Source organism: Gobio gobio (genome assembly GCF_949357685.1).
Source record: "Gobio gobio genome assembly, chromosome: 5".
Lineage (NCBI taxonomy): Eukaryota > Metazoa > Chordata > Actinopteri > Cypriniformes > Gobionidae > Gobio > Gobio gobio.
The window spans coordinates 9,342,605-9,361,058 of record NC_137101.1 but is presented as its reverse complement, the minus strand read 5'-3'; the positions used below and the strand labels follow the sequence as shown (position 1 = coordinate 9,361,058).

The window sequence follows — 18,454 nt, the reverse complement described above, 5'->3', positions numbered from 1 at the left end:
AGACCTTGACGTATGGATCGGGGCTTCCAATAGCATCACCGGTGAGACCCTTGGCATGCAAGCCAAAAACTCGAACAGCAGCGCTGGCAAAGTCCAGCTGAGACGCCAGCATCAGCACGGCCAGAGACACCAGACGAAGATCATAAAAGACTGCCATGGCTGTCTGAAAGAATACAGGTTCAATTATAGAGAAGGTTTAATACACACAAATACAAAATGCGTCTAAAGGTGTGATGTAGTGGTAAAGATGGCTTACCTTGCTTGTATCAGGTGTTGTGTGTATGTTTTTAGATCCTAGCCCCTTTTATAATGCAATCACATCGCAGAATTCTTTCATTTGGTGATCAACAGGTGCTTAAATCCCATGCGTATCTGTATCAGATTTGCTGATGCAACTTTTTTCCATGTAAAAAGTTGGCAAAGTCAGCAAGAGTGTATAAAAACTATTTTAATCATTCAAAAGCAGGTTTTTTATAAGCATCATGAGCAGAAAACAAGTTTGTTGTTTTCTACCTCCAATTTAATACTCTCTACAATTGCAGAAAAATTCGGAAAAAATTTCTTTGAACATTTAAGATTGTCGAAAACGTCTCCAAAATTGAATCGTCTTCATGTAAACACTAGTGTTTTGGTTTACAAATGTCATTTAAGGTGTTTATTTATAAAATGTTAACAATTGTAAGCAGGGAAAGACAAACAAGAGCAACAGCTGGTAAATTATATTTTTGCCCATGCAGCTGCTGAAACTGATGTGCTTTCCATATGCATGAATATTTCATGTATTTTTAGAAAAAAAAGAAATTTTTATTTTTAAAAAGAAATTTTTATTTTCATTTACTTTGTCAGCTATAGGGCATTTGTTTTTTTCTGTTGCTGAGCTGTGCACATTTTCGAAAGCACATGGCATTTTGATATGGAACTGGACGATGTGTAGGCTATGTGGAGTAACGCAGCACTGTTTTATCATATTGCATACATTTGAGTGTGTTGAAAGTTATGTCATAATGCTTCTCTGTGCATTTGCTTGGCGGCTGCTATGAGACACTTGTTGCACACTGCAGTGAGCTAGATCGATATAGGCATGGTAAAACATGTACTCGCGGTAAATCAAGAAAACGAGATTCAAACAATAAGACTAACTGTGTTGAGCTGTATAACAATGATTAGTTTTCTGCTCAACTGTCTATAAAACACAATATATTAAAGTGTCTTCGTTGTTTCCATGGTTTCTACAAAATAGCCAGCAGCCATATCACCCTGCAGCCCAAGACTGGTTTCCCACTGAAGCTGAAGCTTTACCGCCCCCCAGGTCCACTGACCACCTTTGTCCATGAACTAGATGTTCTGCTGTCCTCATTTCCAGAGGATGGCTGCCCACTCATAGTACTCGGCGACTTCAACATTCACCTGGACAAATCCTATGCTTCAGATTTCCACACCCTCCTAGCTTCATTCGATCTCAAATGCCTCATCACTTCACATACCCACAAATCTGGTAACCATCTGGACCTCATTTACACACGCAGCTGCTCTACTGACAGCATTTTGGTCAAACCTCTACACATCTCAGATCACTTTTTCATCCCATTTAATCTTCAACTTACTACTCACACACCACCAGTTCCTCCACCAGTTACTTTCAGGCGAAACCTGCGCTCACTCTCTCCTTCTCATCTCTCCTCTGCTCTATCATCCTCCCTTCCCTCATCCACACAATTCTCTTCTATGGACGTTAACACTGCAACTGACACTTTATGCTCCACTTTAACTTCATGTCTAGACAATATCTGCCCCCTTTCTTTTAGGCCAGCACGAGCTAATCCCTCTAACCCTTGATTATCTGATGTTATTCGTGAACACCGGACGATACTCAGGGCAGCAGAGAGGAAATGGCATAAATCAAATCACCCATCTGATCTAGCTAAGTATCAATCTTTGCTCTCATCCTTCTCAGATGAAGTACATTCAGCTAAATCTTCTTATTTCCAAAACAAAATCAGCAGCACCTCAAACTCACGCACATTATTCAGAACATTCAACTCTCTGCTCTGTCCTCCTCCACCACCTCCCACCACCTCCCTATCTCCAGACGACTTTGCACAATTCTTCAAAAACAAAACTACAACTATCAGCAATCAGTTCTCACCCCCGTGCACTGTCGATTTTAGATCAGCCACTTCCACGACCGAACATACTCTCTCCTCATTTTCCACACTCACTGAGGCCGAAGTATCTAAACTTCTCCTCTCCAGCCATCCTACCACCTGTCCTCTCGATCCCATTCCCTCACATCTCCTTCAAGCCATCTCTCCTACACTCCTACCAGCACTCACACACATCATCAACACATCGCTCTGCACTGGCACTTTCCCTACCACTTTCAAACAGGCTCGGGTAACTCCACTGCTTAAGAAACCCACTTTAAACGCATCACTCATAGATAACTACAGACCTGTCTCTCTCCTGCCATTCATAGCAAAAACTCTTGAACGAGTTGTTTTCAACCAGGTTTCATCCTTCCTCTCACAGAATAATCAGCTGGACACTAACCAATCAGGTTTCAAAAGGGGCCACTCCACAGAGACTGCATTACTGTCGGTCACCGAAGCCCTGTGGATAGCTAAAGCTGAGTCCAAATCATCAGTCCTCGTCCTCCTTGATCTATCTGCTGCCTTTGACACCGTCAATCATCAGATTCTTCTGTCCACCCTCTCATCACTGGGCATCACAGGGACTCCGCTCCATTGGTTTGAATCTTATCTCACAGGTAGGTCCTTCAAGGTTGCCTGGAGAGGAGAGGAATCCCAAGCGCATCAACTGACCACGGGGGTTCCTCAGGGCTCAGTGCTTGGACCTCTCCTTTTCTCCATTTAGATTAGATTAGATTAGATTCAACTTTATTGTCATTACACAAGTACAAGTACAAGGCAACGAAATGCAGTTTAGGTCTAACCAGAAGTGCAATAGCAGCAAGTGCAGGATATACAACGTTTGCATAAGTGCAGGACATGGATATGTACTGAGTATATATAAATATGTCTATAAATAGAGAGATGGTTATTACTATAAACAGAATTTACAGGTGAATATGTACAGTGAATAATATACAGATGGTTAATACTATAAACAGAATTTACAGGTGGATATGTACTATGAATATAATATAATATACAGATGGCTATTACTATAAACAGAATTTTACAGATAGAGGTATACAATGATATGTTAGGCTAAAATGAGGAATATGGCAGTGGATTAAGGTAGTGCAATAAATTATGGACAGAAGCTATCCGAAAAAAGTGTAAAAGTGCAGTGGAAGTGATTGCATATTTAAGTAAAGTATTTACTTAAATACTTTACATATTGTGTAAAGTATTTACACTACTTCATTAGGTCCCATCATACAGGCACATGGCTTCTCATATCACTGCTATGCTGATGACACTCAGCTCTACCTTTCATTCCAACCAGACGACCCCACAGTAGCTGCACGAATCTCCAGCTGTCTGGCTGACATCTCTGCATGGATGAGTAAAAATCACCTACAGCTCAACCTGGCAAAGACTGAGTTCCTCATCTTCCCCGCCAGTCCCACTATGCAACATGACTTCACCATCCAGCTAGGTACATCCCTGATCTCCCCTTCAAAATCAGTCAGAAATCTTGGAGTTACATTTGATGACCAGTTGTCCTTCAGAGAACACATTGCTAAGACAGCTCGCTCATGCAGGTTTGCGCTCTACAACATCAGGAAGATCAGACCGTTCCTAACAGAACACGCAACACAGCTTCTTGTCCAGGCCCTGGTTATTTCTAGACTTGACTACTGCAATGCGCTTCTGGCTGGACTCCCCTCTTGTGCGATCCAAACACTTCGAATGATCCAGAATGCAGCGGCACGTCTGGTCTTCAATGAGCCCAAAAGGACCCACGTCACACACTCTTCATCTCTCTGCACTGGCTACCACTCGCTGCTCGCATCAAGTTTAAGGCGCTGACGCTTGCCTACAGATCCACCACGCGCTCAGCTCCTGCATACTTTGACTCGATTCTACGACTCCACACCCCCACCAGAAGCCTTCGTTCAGCTAAGGAGCGAAGGCTTGTGGTACCATCACAGAGAGGCAAAAAATCCCTTTCCAGAACATTTTCATTCAACGTTCCCAGCTGGTGGAACGATCTGCCCACCGCCATCCGAAATGCTGATTCGTTGACAACATTCAAAAGTCAACTAAAAACTAATCTCTTCCGTGAGCACTTAACCTCTTAAAAAAAAAAAAAAAAAAAAAAGAATTATTTCCTTTCCTCTTTCTCCTCCTCTTTCCCTCCCTACTCTAGACTGAGCTACACTGAGAAATGTACACAGACTAAGTATTTCAGGCACTTGTTGCGCTCACTCGACTCTTCACGACCATTCGCTTATTGTACCCCCAAGTTGTAAGTCGCTTTGGATAAAAGCGTCTGCTAAATGCATAAATGTAAAATGTAAATGTAGCTAAGCAGGGCTGAGCCTGGTTAGTACCTGGATGGGAGACCAACTGGGAAAACCAGGTAGCTGCTGGTAGAGGTGTTAGTGAGGCCAGCAGGGGGTTCTCACCCTGTGGTCTGTGTGGGTCCTAACACCCCAGTATAGTGATTGGGACTGTAAAAAAGGCCCCCTTGTGGCCGCTAAGCATCAGACACTTTACTGTGACTCTCTCTCCCTCCTACTAGAAGACGCCTCGCTTCACCTGGACTATTAGCCAATCACAAGTGACTCAGGATCGCTGCACGCTGGTAGCATTCTGTCCGAGACTTTGCCAGTAGTTTAAATTAACCGCACGGACTTGCAACCCGCCTTGATACAACTGCTTTATTCTGTGTGCGTCTTTACAAGTAAGAATCAGTATTTTGTTGATCTTTTACTGTCATTGCTAAGGATAGATTGGTAGTGTTTTGTCTGTTTAGTGTTGCTAACTGTAAGCTCAGGCTTTCCTGCCCGGTTAGTCCTCGTATCGTGATACTTCTTTCTATCAATGTATAGGTTGCCACTCGGGCATTATTCTTTGGTTACACATTGTAGAATACCAGTTAAGCACCCTCTGCGCATAGTTTGCGGTGATATTCGCCTTCAATCTAGTTAATTGGTTATAGGGCACGCACCTCCCGCATGTACGCTGGTCGTCACGTGACACCTCTCTGAGCGGCCTGATGCAGTTATTTATATGACCAGCAGATGGAGCCATTGTATAGCGAATGGTTCATAATTACTCATTGTTATAGTTGTAGCTGCTTAGACCTACAGTACAGCCCTTTTCATTCTTTAATGCTAGTTTTGGCCATGTTAAAATATAATTGTATTTATTTCTGCTACATTATTAGAATAGGATGCAGTTAATACAAATAGAGGTTTGTTGCATGAGAACCATTCATTTGCATCCAACTAATTATGTTTGTTTTATTTCTTTATTTGTTCAGAACCACTCCTCACTGTACATATTCAGCCATGCAGTTGTGCATTCAATAAATACTTCCAATGAAGAAAATCTTGTGTGATTCTGACCGATCACCCGCTGTGAGCTCTACTTAACGATCCTCACACTCTCTGAATCAAAGAAGCCAGTCCTCTTCTACAAAAGTGGTCCTTCGAGCCGGATCCAGAGCCTGCAGCGGAGCAAGATGTCTACCACCTCGGATAAAGAGTCTAGTGCTCGATGCAGGAGGCAGCGGTCCCTCCCTAACTACTTGCAAGATTATGACTTATCTGATCTCCCGACCAGATCTCAAACCAAGAAGCCTTCTGAGTCACCGTCCAGAGAGCGGCTAGACGAAGAAGACCACAGTAGATCTGATTCACGCTCTGCAACCCCAGAAGGTCAGCTGCACCACAGCCCAGTGCGATGGTCAGTCACTGATAAAGGGGAATCTTCTGCAGATGAGTGGAGAAGGGAGTGCCGCCTACTAGAGCGAGAAAGGGAAGATCTTCTGGCATCAATGAAGGAATTAAAATTACAGAACGAACAGCTCAAAGCCAGAGCGGAGCCCAGCAAGTCCCGTTCAGAGCTACGTACTGTAGCTGCCAGAGATAGACTTTGCCGAGAAGGGCTGGATTATGGAGGTGCTTCAACCCAGTATAAATCAGTCTACTTCCGGGACAGAGAGACACCACCACAACGGTCCTCTGACAGGCGTCATGGCCACAGTAGAGAGACAAAGGACTACAGGGAATCAACCAGGTATGACTCTCCCTCACCTAAGCGCTCTCCCGATCCAATACGCACCAAGCACCAGGCCTCGCGACGAAGCGATGAATCCAGAGAAGGGCGCTACAGTTCTCATTATAATTATGAGCAGTGCAGCCACCGCCGCTCACCTGAGCGCTACGCCAGCTACAGAGACTCTTGTTATTCCTCCAGAGAATACAGAGAACCATCATGCCGAGGTGACTACTCTCCTGCACGCCGCTACAGCTACTCTCCAGACCAGCGTGAGAGACGTAGACCCCCTTCACCTCGGCACGAGCCCAGACGCCGACGCTCAGTGACTCCCCCTGGTGGACAGGAAAGAACATACAGAGGGCCCACTCCTACAATCCCAAACTTCAACCGTCCTAACCCAAGAGACTTTGCAAGACTCCGTATTGCCCTAGACAATCTCCTTCCAAGGGATGCCACTGAACGTTTCAAGTTCCAGATATTAGTGGATCATCTGAAGCTGGAGGAAGCATTGTTGGTGGCAGATTCCTATAGCAATTCAGACTACCCCTTCACTGACACTATGGCAGCTTTAAACCAGCAGTACGGGCAACCACACCAACTCGCCCTTCAGCGTATTGCTGAATTGATGGACGGCCCCAACATTCAGAGTGGAGACATCAAGTCATTTAGGTTGTTCGCCCTGAACGTCAGATCACTGGTGAGCATGTTGGAGCAGCTCGGTTTAAAGGGGCAAGTTGAGCTGGACTGTGGTTCTCATGTCACCCGTCTATTGGGCAAGCTACCGCACGACCTGAGGTCCAGTTTCAGGCGCTACATCCACCCGCTCCGTATTCCTATCCCCACTCTTCTGGACCTGGCAGATTGGTTGGAATACGAGCTCCAGATCCAGGAGGATATAGCACAGTATCGCTTGAGAAAGGACACTGGATCTAAGCCCAAAGATCTCAGGAGTACTGTCAAGTCGTCACCTAAGGCCTCAGTCCTCATGCTGGGGGCTGAACCCAAATCGATTAGGGAGTCGGCCAAATTCACCCCTCCAACCATTCTAGATGCAAAGAAGTTCTGCCCATTCTGTGAGAACTACAAGCACACTCTGAATAATTGCGCAAATTTCAAACTGCTCAGCGCCACCCAGAAACGTAACTGGATTCAGGACAACAACCGATGTTGGCGATGCGGCCGAGAACACAGATCAGCTGAATGTGATCTGAAGATGTGTTGTAAAACATGCAACAGCAGACACCTGCTTGCTCTGCACGATGTCAGCGAGAGAAGGCCTGACCAGGTGAAGTCTAGTGAAAGCAAACCTTTGTCCATACCAAGTGCAGACCAAGTGTTATACATTGGCAAGCCACCGCAGGGCCATCGTGTGCTTCTCAAGGTCAGTAAAGTTATCCTCCGCCATGGTGACCAAACTCTAGAGACATACGCTGTGCTAGACGACGGCTCCGAGCGCACCCTGCTCCTCCAACCGGCTGTCCAACAACTGGGACTTGAAGGCCAGCCCGAGGACTTGCCCCTGCGTACAGTTAGACAGGAGCTGCAGACGCTTCATGGGGCGGCTGTTTCATTTAGCATTTCTCCAGCCTGTTCTCCAGCCATGGTATACAACATCCAAGGAGCCTTTACCGCACCCAAGCTCGGGCTAGGCCAGCACACGTATCCCTTCAAAGCACTGCAGAGTAAATACAGACATTTGAAGAAACTTTCTATCCCTTCATTCAAGGACATTGTCCCACTACTGCTCATTGGCTCAGACCACCCTCATTTGGTGACTCCAGTTGAGCCAGTCATCTTTGGTCCCCCTGGTGCACCGGTTGCTGTCCGCACCCGTCTCGGATGGACGCTGCAAGGTCCAACCAATAATCTAAAGCAGTACCTAATCGAACAACGCTGTCTTTTCACCACCTTTGGGGCACCTCCGGCTGACATCTACCAGCATGTTGAGAGGCTGTGGCAGCTGGACGTCCTTCCATGGCGCAGCGAAAAGGCCAGTACGAGGTCACGGCAGGACAAGGAGGCCCTTGAATGCTTGGATAAACAGACGGTGCGAGTACAGGTTAATGGTGTCCACCGCTATGCTACTCCTCTCCTCCGCGTGAAAAACTTTCCCCAGCTCTGCGCACCAAAGGAGGCAGTACTTCCTCAGCTTCGGAACACGGAAAGGCGGCTGGCGAAGAACCCTGAGATGGCCCAAGTTTATAACGCAGAGATCCAGAGACTTGAACAGGCTGGTTATGTGGCAAAACTACCCCCTGGCACAGAGAACACCTCAAGCAGCTGGTACATCCCTCACCACATTGTCGAGCACAATGGTAAGCACAGAGTGGTTTTTAATTGCTCTTTCCAGTACAGCGCCGCTGACTTGAACAAACTCCTGCTCCCTGGTCCTACCCTAGGTCCACCACTCCTTTCAGTTCTCCTGCGATTCAGAGAACATTGTGTGGCCTTCAGCAGTGACATACGGGGGATGTTTCACCAGGTCAGGCTCCTTCCAGAAGATGAGCCTCTCCTCCGCTTCCTCTGGAGGGAGCTCAAGCGTGATGAACAACCTACAGTCTACCAGTGGAAGGTGCTTCCCTTCGGCACTACCTGTAGCCCCTGCTGTGCTACATATGCCCTACAGAAACACGTCACCGACCATACTCAGCCAGCTGATGCAGTGAGAGACTCTGTGTTAAGACATTTCTACGTGGATAACTGTCTACAAAGCGTGCCTACAGTTGAAGATGCCAAGCCCATCATTGACAAGCTGCAGACTCTCCTTGCCGAGGGAGGCTTTGAGCTACGCCAGTGGGCCAGTACACATCCAGACACCATCCGTCACCTCCCTGCTGAGGCAAGATCAGCTAGTGCTGAAAAGTGGATCGCCCAAGGTCACCCAGGCCAAGAAGAATCAGCCCTGGGCCTGCAGTGGGACTGTCGAGAGGACACTCTGTCCTTCAAGTGTCGAGAGGCTTTAGCCACTGAAGAAGTCGTCACTATGCGCTCCATCTATAAAGTGGTGGCAAGCCAATATGACCCCCTTGGCTTTCTAGTACCTTACACCACCAGAGCCAAAGTTGTCATCCAACACCTGTGGGACAAAAAGCGGGACTGGGACGACCCTGCTCTGCCAGATCACCTGCTAGCTGCATGGAGAGAGTGGGAGGACGAGTTACCTCATCTACAGAGCATAGCACTTCCGAGGTGTTACACTGGCCATGAGTTAGACTCTCCCACCTGTGAACGTGAGATCCACGTGTTCTGTGATGCCTCAGAGCGAGCCTATGGCTCTGTGGCATACCTCCGAACCGAGAATCCTCATGGAGTCGTCCAAGTAGCTTTTGTCACTGCAAGATCCAGAGTTGCTCCAAAAAGGCAGCAGTCAATCCCACGCCTGGAGTTATGCGCTGCTCTGACCGGAGCACAAATGGCTCAGATCCTCAAATCTGAACTCACACTGCACATCAAGCGGGTGGTGCTCTGGTCGGACTCTACCACCGTGCTCCAGTGGCTGCAGTCGGAGTCATGCCGATTCAAAGTGTTTGTTGGTACACGCGTGGCAGAGATCCAGGATCTCACTGAGGGCGATACATGGCGGTATGTGGATTCTGCGCAGAACCCTGCCGACGACATAACACGCGGCAAACCTCTCGACACATTGACACCAGACAGCCGCTGGGGGCAGGGCCCAACCTTCTTGTGTTGTGCCCCCGACAAATGGCCACAAAGTCCTCAGATCCAGAAAGAGGCAGAGCAGGGTGAAGAGCTCAAGAAACCTCATTTCTGCGGCCTCACCACTACCGTGCCAAGTCATCTCCCGGACGCTAAGCAGTTCTCGTCCTTCAGAGACCTCCTGACTGCCACAACAAAGACTCTACATGGGGCGGCCTCAGGCAACGTCACAAGCTACAGCCAAGCCCAGCTGGCTCTGCTACAACAGGTCCAACAAGACAGTTTTCCTATTGACTATGCCCAGCTGCAGTCAGGGAAACCAGTCGCCAAAAGCAGCAGACTTCTCAAGCTTGCACCAGAGTTCGACCACAGTGACAAGCTCATCCGTGTTGGTGGACGTCTGCGCCATAGTAATCAGCTGGAACCGGAAACTGTTCACCCGGTGGTGCTGGATGCCAAACACCCAGTCACGCAGCTGCTCATCCAAGAGTATGATTATCAGCTGCACCATTCAGGCCCAGAGAGGGTCTTCGCAGAGATGCGCCGCAAGTATTGGCTACCAGGAGGGCGAGAGGCTATCCGCCGCTTTCAGCGCAAGTGCCAAGAGTGTCAGAAATGGCGTGGAAAGCCACAAATCCCTAAAATGGCAGACCTGCCTCCATCCAGAGTCCGACTTTTCAAGCCAGCATTTTACTCAGCAGGAGTAGACTGCTTCGGGCCATACTCTGTGGCGATTGGAAGGAGGAGTGAAAAGCGCTGGGGAATAATCTTTAAATGCATGACCACCCGAGCCGTGCATATCGACCTGCTCTCCAGTTTGAATACCGACTCATTCCTCATGGCCCTGAGACGGTTCATCGCCCGCAGAGGAAAGCCGTTCGAGCTGATTTCAGACCAGGGGACTAACTTCAGAGGTGGTAATCGAGAACTCCGGGAAGCATTCGCTGACCTTGCTCCAGACATCAAAGCTCAACTCGCCTCTCAGCAAATCGACTGGAAGTTTAATCCACCTAACGCCCCCCACTTTGGCGGCTGCTGGGAGCGCGAGATACGCTCAGTAAAACAAGCCCTGCAAGTAACCCTTGGAGCCCAGCTTGTTACAGATGAAGTGTTGAGAACCCTACTAGTTGAGATTGAAGGGATTCTCAACTCCAAACCATTAGGTTACACATCTGCGGACGTTGCCGACCCTGATCCAATAACTCCCAACTCACTGCTCATTGGGCGGCCAGATGCCTCTCTCCCGCAGGTGGTGTATCCTGACTCCGAGCTCCTGAGCAGTAGGCGTTGGCGCCATAGCCAGCTGTTGGCTGACCACTTCTGGAAACATTTTATCCGTTTCTATCTGCCCAGCCTCCAGGCCCGACAGAAGTGGAATGCTGAAAACCCAGACCTGCACATCGGCAAGACGGTCCTCATCATTGACCCTCAGCTCCCTCGCTCACTGTGGCCAGTGGGTACAGTTACCAGCGTCTTCCCCGGCCTCGACGGTAAAGTACGATCTGCTGAAGTGAAGGTGGGAGACCGGGCATACACCCGCCCTGTGGCTCGACTCATCCAGCTTCCAGAGTTGTCAGACTGACCACTACCGGACGAGTGGGCGCCTTTTCTTCTTCTGCAGATTCCCTTCAGTAATCTGGGGGCGGCTGTAAAAAAGGCCCCCTTGTGGCCGCTAAGCATCAGACACTTTACTGTGACTCTCTCTCCCTCCTACTAGAAGACGCCTCGCTTCACCTGGACTATTAGCCAATCACAAGTGACTCAGGATCGCTGCACGCTGGTAGCATTCTGTCCGAGACTTTGCCAGTAGTTTAAATTAACCGCACGGACTTGCAACCCGCCTTGATACAACTGCTTTATTCTGTGTGCGTCTTTACAAGTAAGAATCAGTATTTTGTTGATCTTTTACTGTCATTGCTAAGGATAGATTGGTAGTGTTTTGTCTGTTTAGTGTTGCTAACTGTAAGCTCAGGCTTTCCTGCCCGGTTAGTCCTCGTATCGTGATACTTCTTTCTATCAATGTATAGGTTGCCACTCGGGCATTATTCTTTGGTTACACATTGTAGAATACCAGTTAAGCACCCTCTGCGCATAGTTTGCGGTGATATTCGCCTTCAATCTAGTTAATTGGTTATAGGGCACGCACCTCCCGCATGTACGCTGGTCGTCACGTGACACCTCTCTGAGCGGCCTGATGCAGTTATTTATATGACCAGCAGATGGAGCCATTGTATAGCGAATGGTTCATAATTACTCATTGTTATAGTTGTAGCTGCTTAGACCTACAGTACAGCCCTTTTCATTCTTTAATGCTAGTTTTGGCCATGTTAAAATATAATTGTATTTATTTCTGCTACATTATTAGAATAGGATGCAGTTAATACAAATAGAGGTTTGTTGCATGAGAACCATTCATTTGCATCCAACTAATTATGTTTGTTTTATTTCTTTATTTGTTCAGAACCACTCCTCACTGTACATATTCAGCCATGCAGTTGTGCATTCAATAAATACTTCCAATGAAGAAAATCTTGTGTGATTCTGACCGATCACCCGCTGTGAGCTCTACTTAACGATCCTCACACTCTCTGAATCAAAGAAGCCAGTCCTCTTCTACAGGGACACTATACTGTAAAAAGCACCGTCCTTCGGATGACACGTTAAACCAAGGTCCTGACTATCTGTGGTCATTAAAAATCCCAGGATGTCCTTCGATAAAGAGCATCCTGAAAAATGTGCCCATTGGCCCCTCTCCATCTTGGCCTCCTAATCATCCCCATACAGATTGGCTTCATCACTCTGTCTCCTCTCCACCAATCAGCTGGTGTGTGGTGGGCGTTCTGGCGCAATATGGCTGCCGTCGCATCATCCAGGTGGATGCTGCACATTGGTGGTGGTTGAGGAGATTCCCCCCTTCTATATGTAAAGCGCTTTGAGTGCCTAGAAAAGCACTATATAAATGTAACAAATTAATTAATTAATTAATAAAAATAAAACCGGAATCCGAGGGTAGCCGAGGGTAGCTAATGTAGCTAACCGAGGGTATGATGTCATTGATAGGCAACGCACGGACACGGTCAATGTCCTGGTTAAAATTGCTTATTTCTCTGGATTTAAACATTCTTGCAAATATTTTGGATAATGCTAAATGTTTTTTGTCCACTGATAATGCAAGTACACAAGTCAACAAAATATATAACATTGTTCTAGTGGCTTGTGGATATTTTAATCCAAACATTGTACATATTGTGCCTTTAACTGTGTCTGTATGTTAATTCCTGCCTAAATCTTTGACTCAAGACAGTCGGTGCCCTCTTGTGGTGCACTCTGTGGATAACTAAAATTGATAATTTCATTGGATTTAGAGCACCCAAAATGTCAGTAATGTGCTCTTGAGACTATTTGGGGTAAGTAACTTTGCAGTATTTAGCATGATCTCAGTCTTGAGAGGAATAATATAATTTCAAACATGACAACTCTCGGAATAGAATTAAACATTTTATCGATAAGTATTGATTGTAAATATGCTTTGTGTTGGCGGACTAGATCTGTTATGCTGCTCCCGCTGCTGGCACTACTGTCGAAACATGCACATTTTTGCTTCATGGCAGGGCACATTATCTGCTGAAAGAGGACACAGCCACCAGGGAGAACCGTTTCCATGAAAGGCTGTACATGGTCTGCAACAATGCTTAGGTAGGTGGTAAGTGTCAAAGTAACATCCACATGGATGGCAGGACCCAAGGTTTCCCAGCAGGACATTGCCCAAAGCATCACACTGCCTCCGCCAGCTCGCCTTCTTCCCATAGTGCATCCTGGTGCCATGTGTTCCCCAGGTAAGCGACGCACATGCACTCGGCCATCCACGTGATGTAAAAGAAAACGTGATCATCAGACCAGGCCACCTTCTTCCATTGCTCCGTGGTCCAGGTCTGATGCTCTCATGCCCACTGTTGGTGCTTTCGGCGGTGGACAGGGGTCAATGCGTGGGCAAAATGCACTGCATTGTGTATTCTGGCACCTTTCTATCAGAACCAGCATTAACTTCTTGAGCAATTTGAGCTACAGCAGCTCATCTGTTTGATCAGACCACACGGACCAGCCTTCGCTCCCCACGTGCATCAATGAGCCTTGGCCGCCCATGACCCTGTCGCGGTTCACCACTGTTCCTTCCTTGGGGCACTTTTGATAGATACTGACCACTGCAGACCGGGAACACCCCACAAGAGCTGCAGTTCTGGAGATGCTCTGTTCCGGTTGTCTAGCCATCACAATTTGGCCCTTGTCAAACTCGCACAAATCCTTACGCTTGCCTATTTTTCCTGCTTATAACACATCAACTTTGAGGACAAAATGTTCACTTGCTGCCTAATATATCCCACCCACTAACAGGTGCCATTATGGAGAGATAATCAGTGTTATTCACTTCACCTGTCATAATGTTATGTCTGATTGATTTTATATATATATATATATATATATATATATATATATATATATATATATATATAGTAATACTGACACATTTGTATTGTTTTTTGTATTTTTTTGTATTTTTTTAGCTCGACAGTCGCCCTCATTCACCGTAATAATCCACATTTTAAACCATCTGCTTTTTTACTCTTTGGAAGCAAGAACAGAGACCTTCTAGTTACACTTGGTTTATCATTAAGGGATGCATTTACTGTAGCTATACACTGCCCGTTCTGTAGCATAAAAACGAGTACAAAATTCTAATGTTTACAAGTAAAAGATCTGTGATTTACACTTTAATGGGAGGATTTATCACTTGCTGCAAATGGGAAATAAATCTGAGCAGGAAAAGAAGCAAAGCTAAAATGGCACAAACATTTGAGAATGAGGTGATTCTGAATAAACTTACCCCTAATGAAGTCTCAAGTAGTTGCCTCTGCTTCTCAATACACACAATTAATCTAGTTTTATTTGATTTACGGCTTTATTTTTATTGTATTGTGAATGCACTTTGTTTGTTTTTTCAAAGCATTTTAGTAAATGTATAGCCTACTTCAGTCAATGTAAAACACAGAGTGAGCAGTCAAATTTATTATCATCAGGCATAGGATGCACAAACTGCAGATTTAGAACAGGTTTATTTTGTGTCATAACTGTAAAACAGGGTTCCTTCGTTCAGATAGCAAGGAATGTCGTAAGACCTATTTTGCACCGGCCTGGTACATGTGCCCAATTTATCATCAAAATTCAGGTCTTTGTCCCACACCTGCAGCTTCAGATTTTCCTTTGCTTTGCAATTTGGGAAGTTGAATTCTGCAGCCCATGTAGGATGAGCAGTATCCTTGATAAATTCTGTCTGCCCCCCAAAAGTAGAGCCACACCAGACCCTGACGTATGGATCGGGGCTTCCAACAGGATCACCGGTGAGGCCCCTGGCATGCAAGCCAAAAACTCGAACAGCAGCGCTGGCAAAGTCCAGCTGAGACGCCAGCATCAGCACGGCCAGAGACACCAGACGAAGATCATAAAAGACTGCCATGGCTGTCTGAAAGAATACAGGTTCAATTAGAGAAAGTGTAATACACACAAATATCGAAATGCGTCTAAAGGTGTGATGTAGTGGTAAAGATGGCTTACCTTGCTTGTATCAGGTGTTGTGTGCATGTTTTTAGATCCTAGCCCCTTTTATAATGCAATCACATGGAAAAATTCTTTCATTTGTCCATCAATAGGGGCGTATGTGTTATCAGATTTGTTATCTTGTTTCCAAAGTACGTGTATACAAATATTTTAATAATTAACTGAATCATGTCTTCATGTAAACACTAGTGCTTTGGTTTACAAATGTCATTTAAGGTGTTTATTTAAAATTGTAACAATTGTAAGCAGGGAAAGGCAAACAAGAGCAACAGCTGGTAAATTATATTTTTATATATTTTATATGAAACTGATGTGCTTTCCATATGCATTTTTTATTTTATTTACTTTGTCAGCTAGGGCATTTGTCTTTTGCCTGTTGCTGAGCTGTGGACATGGCAATTTAATATGGAACTGGTCCAACTCAGACCATAGTCAGTAGGTTATATGCTCATAAATCATTTGTAGCTCTTTGTTTGATAAGCATAGTTAATAAATTAGATTTGGGGCAAGTTACTTTAAAGCCACAATATGTAATTTTTCTCCACCGGAGGTCGCTTATTCAAAACAAAGGTGTAGCTTGATGACACCTGGATTTTGCAGAGCTTTTATGTCGCAGACGAGCGAAGCTTCCGCTCATGTGTATGTGGAGTAACGCAGCGCTGTTTTATCATATTGCATACATTTGAGTGTGTTGAAAGTTGTCATAATGCTTCTCAGTGCGTTTGCTTGCGGCTGCTATGAGACACTTGTTGCACACTGCAGTGAGCTAGATCAATATAGGCATGGTAAAACATGTACTCGCGGTAAATCATGAAAATGAGATTTAGACAATAAGACTAACTGTGTATAACAATGATTAGTTCTCTGTTGATGAATGTCTCCAAACAGTTGTTGCCTTGTCTAATAAAACACAATACATTAAAGCGTCTTTGGTGTTTCCATGGTTTCTACAAAATAAAACTGGAAACCGAGGGTAACACGGGTATGATGTCATTGGTAGGCGACACAGATGCAGTCCGTGTCCTGGTTAAATTTCCTTATTTCTCTGGATTTAAACATTCTTGGAAACATTTTGGATGATGCAAAATGTTTTTTTCCCACTGATGTTTTGCCCACTGTACACAAGTGCACAAAATATATAACATTCATCTAGTGGTTTGTGGATATTTTAATCCAAACATCTTGCATATTGTGCCTTTAACTGTGTCTGTATATGAATTCCTGCCTAAATCTTTGACTCAAAACAGTGGGGAGTCGGTGCCCTCTTGTGGTGGACTCTGTGGATAACTAAATTTAGAGCACCCAAAATGTCAGTAATGTGCTCTTAAAGGGATAGTTTCCAAAAATGAAAATTCTGTCATCATTTACTCACCCTCAAGTTGTTCCAAACCTGTATGAGTTTCTTTGTTCTGCTGAACACAAAAGAAAATAGAGTGAAGAATGTTTGTAACAAAGCAGATAGAACAACTTTGACTACCATAGTATTTTTTTTCCTACTATGGTAGTCAATAGTTGCTCTATCTGCTTGGTTACAAACATTCTTCTAAATGTCATCTTTTGAAGTTTTGGAACAACTTGAGCGTGAGTAAATTATGACAGAATTTTCATTTTTGGGTGAACTATCCCTTTAAGATGATTTGGGGGCAGAGGTGTAAAAGTACTCAAAAATATTACTCAAGTGAAAGTACAACGACTGAGTGAAAATTTTACTCAATTAAAAGTAAAAGTATCTGGCCAGAATCATACTTGAGTAAAAGTTAAAAACAAAAAAGTTAAAAGTAACAGCACGAATGAAAACTAGATGATTCTTGTTTAAGCTTTAATCTCTAAAAACAGGAAGTGAATGTACCACATACAAGGTTTTATCCTGCTTTAAAACTGTTTGTATTTAATTGTATTTAATCAAACTATAAGACTAGGCTACTGCCTAATGCCAGTAAGCAACATGCTACTCAAAGTTGTAAAACCTCGGATTTAACTTAAAGGGCTACTTCAGCGCTGGGAAGATGAATGTGTATTTAAACTGGGTCATTTATGTATTAGAAATGTGAAATTATTTTTGAATTTGGTGTCTTTTAGACTGAGAAAAGACAGAAAATGGATTGTCTCATGTGGATGAAAGACAACAACTCCCAGAATGCACTTGCTTCGCTGCCCTACGAGGCCACTCCCAAAGCCACGGCTACTGGTTATCACTTGCTCAACATTACACCGCCCCCACCATTGTTTTGTTTTTCATAGTAATAAAATAATTTTGTTCAGTTAGAGAATAAACACTACAATTAAAAACTGAACGTGTCTTTTCAATAACGTGTGAGTGAGCCGAACGAAAGGCACGAGCTGAACGTGCTTCTTCCGAACTTTGTTACGAAAACATCATTTAGCCTCTGGCCAAAAGAATCCTCAGATGACGCAAAATGACAATATCTCTCATCTCAAGGGGATATGAGGGGGGAAAGTACCATAATTTGAATATACTACCAGTTTTCTCCTCTCCTTGAACTGTCACCCTATCGTGGTGGAGAGGTTTGAGTACCCGAATGATCCTGGGAGCTATGTTGTCTGGGGCTATATGCCCCTGGTAGGGTCTCCCAAGGCAAACAGGTCCTAGGTGACGGGCCAGACTAAGAACAGTTCACAAACCCTTATGTTGACAATCACACCAAGGACCGTGACGTCGCCTGGCATGGCGCAGCCGGGGCCCCACCCTGGAGCCAGGCCCGGGGTTGGGGCTCGTATGCGAGCGCCTGGTGGCCGGGCCTCCCCCGATGGGTTCCGGCCGGGCTCAGCCCGAAGGAGTGACGTGGGGCCGCCCTCCTGTGGGCTCACCACCTGCAGGAGGGAGAGTAAGGGGCCGGTGCATAGTGAATCGGGCAGCAGTCGAGGGCGAGGCCCCTGACGACCCGATCTCTGGACACGGAATCTGTCCGGGAGCAGGCCCCGGGGAAGACCTAGAACACGCTGGAGGGACTATGTCTCCCGGCTGG

At 45.6% G+C, this 18,454-nt stretch overlaps 1 protein-coding gene across 1 annotated transcript; it reads right to left on the bottom strand.

Moving 5' to 3' along the window:
* Window positions 1–14,414: 14,414 nt before the first annotated feature.
* On the bottom strand, window positions 14,415–15,519 carry LOC307126681 (perforin-1-like). The gene is made up of 2 exons (XM_079817324.1): window positions 15,465–15,519; window positions 14,415–15,372 (listed from the first exon to the last, which is right to left on the bottom strand). Exons 1-2 carry the CDS (start codon window positions 15,489–15,491, stop codon window positions 14,965–14,967), a joined length of 435 nt encoding a protein of 144 aa, XP_079673450.1. The 5' UTR covers window positions 15,492–15,519; the 3' UTR covers window positions 14,415–14,964.
* Between the last annotated feature and the right edge of the window lie 2,935 nt (window positions 15,520–18,454).